Source organism: Bison bison, unplaced genomic scaffold (assembly GCF_000754665.1).
Source record: "Bison bison bison isolate TAMUID 2011002044 unplaced genomic scaffold, Bison_UMD1.0 scf7180017864180, whole genome shotgun sequence".
Lineage (NCBI taxonomy): Eukaryota > Metazoa > Chordata > Mammalia > Artiodactyla > Bovidae > Bison > Bison bison.
The window spans coordinates 16,008,799-16,010,471 of record NW_011494752.1 but is presented as its reverse complement, the minus strand read 5'-3'; the positions used below and the strand labels follow the sequence as shown (position 1 = coordinate 16,010,471).

The 1,673-nt window shown below is 53.6% G+C and overlaps 1 protein-coding gene across 2 annotated transcripts in view; it reads left to right on the top strand.

The window, feature by feature from the left end:
- The window catches only part of TNFSF12 (tumor necrosis factor (ligand) superfamily, member 12), a 7,850-nt gene extending 6,244 nt beyond the window's left edge, over window positions 1–1,606 (top strand). For both annotated transcript variants that reach the window (XM_010843091.1, XM_010843092.1), the window contains 2 exons: window positions 539–663; window positions 858–1,606. In XM_010843091.1, the coding sequence (XP_010841393.1) occupies window positions 539–663; window positions 858–1,109 (377 nt within the window). In that variant the 3' untranslated portion in view covers window positions 1,110–1,606. The remainder of the gene's footprint in view (window positions 1–538; window positions 664–857) is intronic.
- The last annotated feature ends 67 nt before the right edge of the window (window positions 1,607–1,673 follow it).

Genomic DNA, 1,673 nt, shown 5'->3' with positions numbered 1-1,673 from the left:
TTTTCATGTTTCCTCCACATTGTAGCATGCATTAGTACTCCATTTCTTTTTATGGCTGAGTAATATCCCATTGTATGGACTTAACACAATTTTCCTTATCCATTCATTAATGGAGATTTGGGTACCATTTTATTATTTTTAATTTTTTGTTTTTATATTTTTCCCTTTTGATTTTTTATTTTAATAACCCATGTTATATATGATTTAAGTAATGCATGCATACCTTCTCCAAGTAAAAGAGCAAATGGTGCAGACACAACCTATAAAAGCCCCCGTGCTTCTTGAGTCCTTCTCCTGTCTCCAGAAGCAGCTGGTGAGAACTTGCTGTCTATCATTCTAGTCCTCTAGGTCGGGTTTCTTCCCCTAACTTCGTATCACACTCCCAGCTCCCTAGGCTGTGGCTCCTCCCTTGTCCCGGGCCTCCTAGATATCTTCTGGGTAAAGTGGGCCCAAAGGTTTATAAACTCAGTGTCTCACTGGCCAGTGTGAGAAGGTTCTATAGAGGGATTTCCCCCTGTCTCTGAACACCCACATTCAGGTGTGGACGGGACGGTGAGTGGCTGGGAGGAGGCCAAAATCAACAGCTCCAACCCCCTGCGCTATGACTGCCAGACCGGGCAATTTACGGTCACCCGGGCTGGGCTGTACTACCTGTACTGTCAGGTAAGCCCCACCTGGCTCCACGGGTAAAGCCGGAACTGAAGGAGAAGGGCTGGGCTTCGGGGTTGGGGGCAAGTTAAAGGTGGGGAGGGGAGCGTGGGGTTTGGGCTGAGAGGAGCCTTGGGCCTCTAAGGACACCTGAGATGAAGCCCAGGGCCAGCAGAGGCCTGGACTCCGCCCCTCCCCTGCCCCCCCAGGTGCACTTTGATGAGGGGAAGGCTGTCTACCTGAAGCTGGACTTGCTGGTGGATGACACGCTGGCCCTGCGCTGCCTGGAGGAATTCTCGGCCACTGCGGCCAGTTCCCCTGGGCCCCAGCTCCGTCTCTGCCAAGTGTCAGGGCTCTTGCGCCTGCGGCGAGGGTCTTCCCTGCGGATCCGCACCCTCCCCCAGACCCAACTCAAGGCTGCCCCCTTCCTCACCTACTTTGGACTCTTCCAAGTTCACTGAAGGGCCCTGGTTTCCAGGTGGCTTGTCCCCACGGCCGCTCTCTGAGCACCCCTGTCCCCTCTGCCCCACCCTGAGCTGCTCCTCCCCCAGACCTGCCTCTCTCCCCGGAAGGCTGCCAGGGTTCACGTGATGTCCATGCCACACCAATATTCCCAGCTCTTCCCACCTCCAGCTCTCCACCTCACTAGCTCCCCAGCCCCATTTATCTCCTGACTCCCCAACCCTGGCTGCAGCCCCCCAGGACACTGTGTTGACTGTACTCTGGGTGATGATGGGTCCTCCATACCCCCTCTTCAGCCACTAAGAGGGGCCGGATGCCAGAGAGACAGGGACTAGGCCAGGAGTTCCCCAATGTGAGGGGTCAGAGACCAGGACAGGCTCCTCCCCTGATAATTCCCTGTGGATTTTTAAAACAGATATTATTTTTATTATTATTGGGACTAAATGTTGATAAGTGGATATTAAAGAGAATAAGTCATGGTTTCTCTCTTTATTGGGGCTTAGGGGGTATCCTCAGGGTAGCTGAGGGCCAATGGAAGGGGGGGTCTGGGAGGTAGGGGGTGG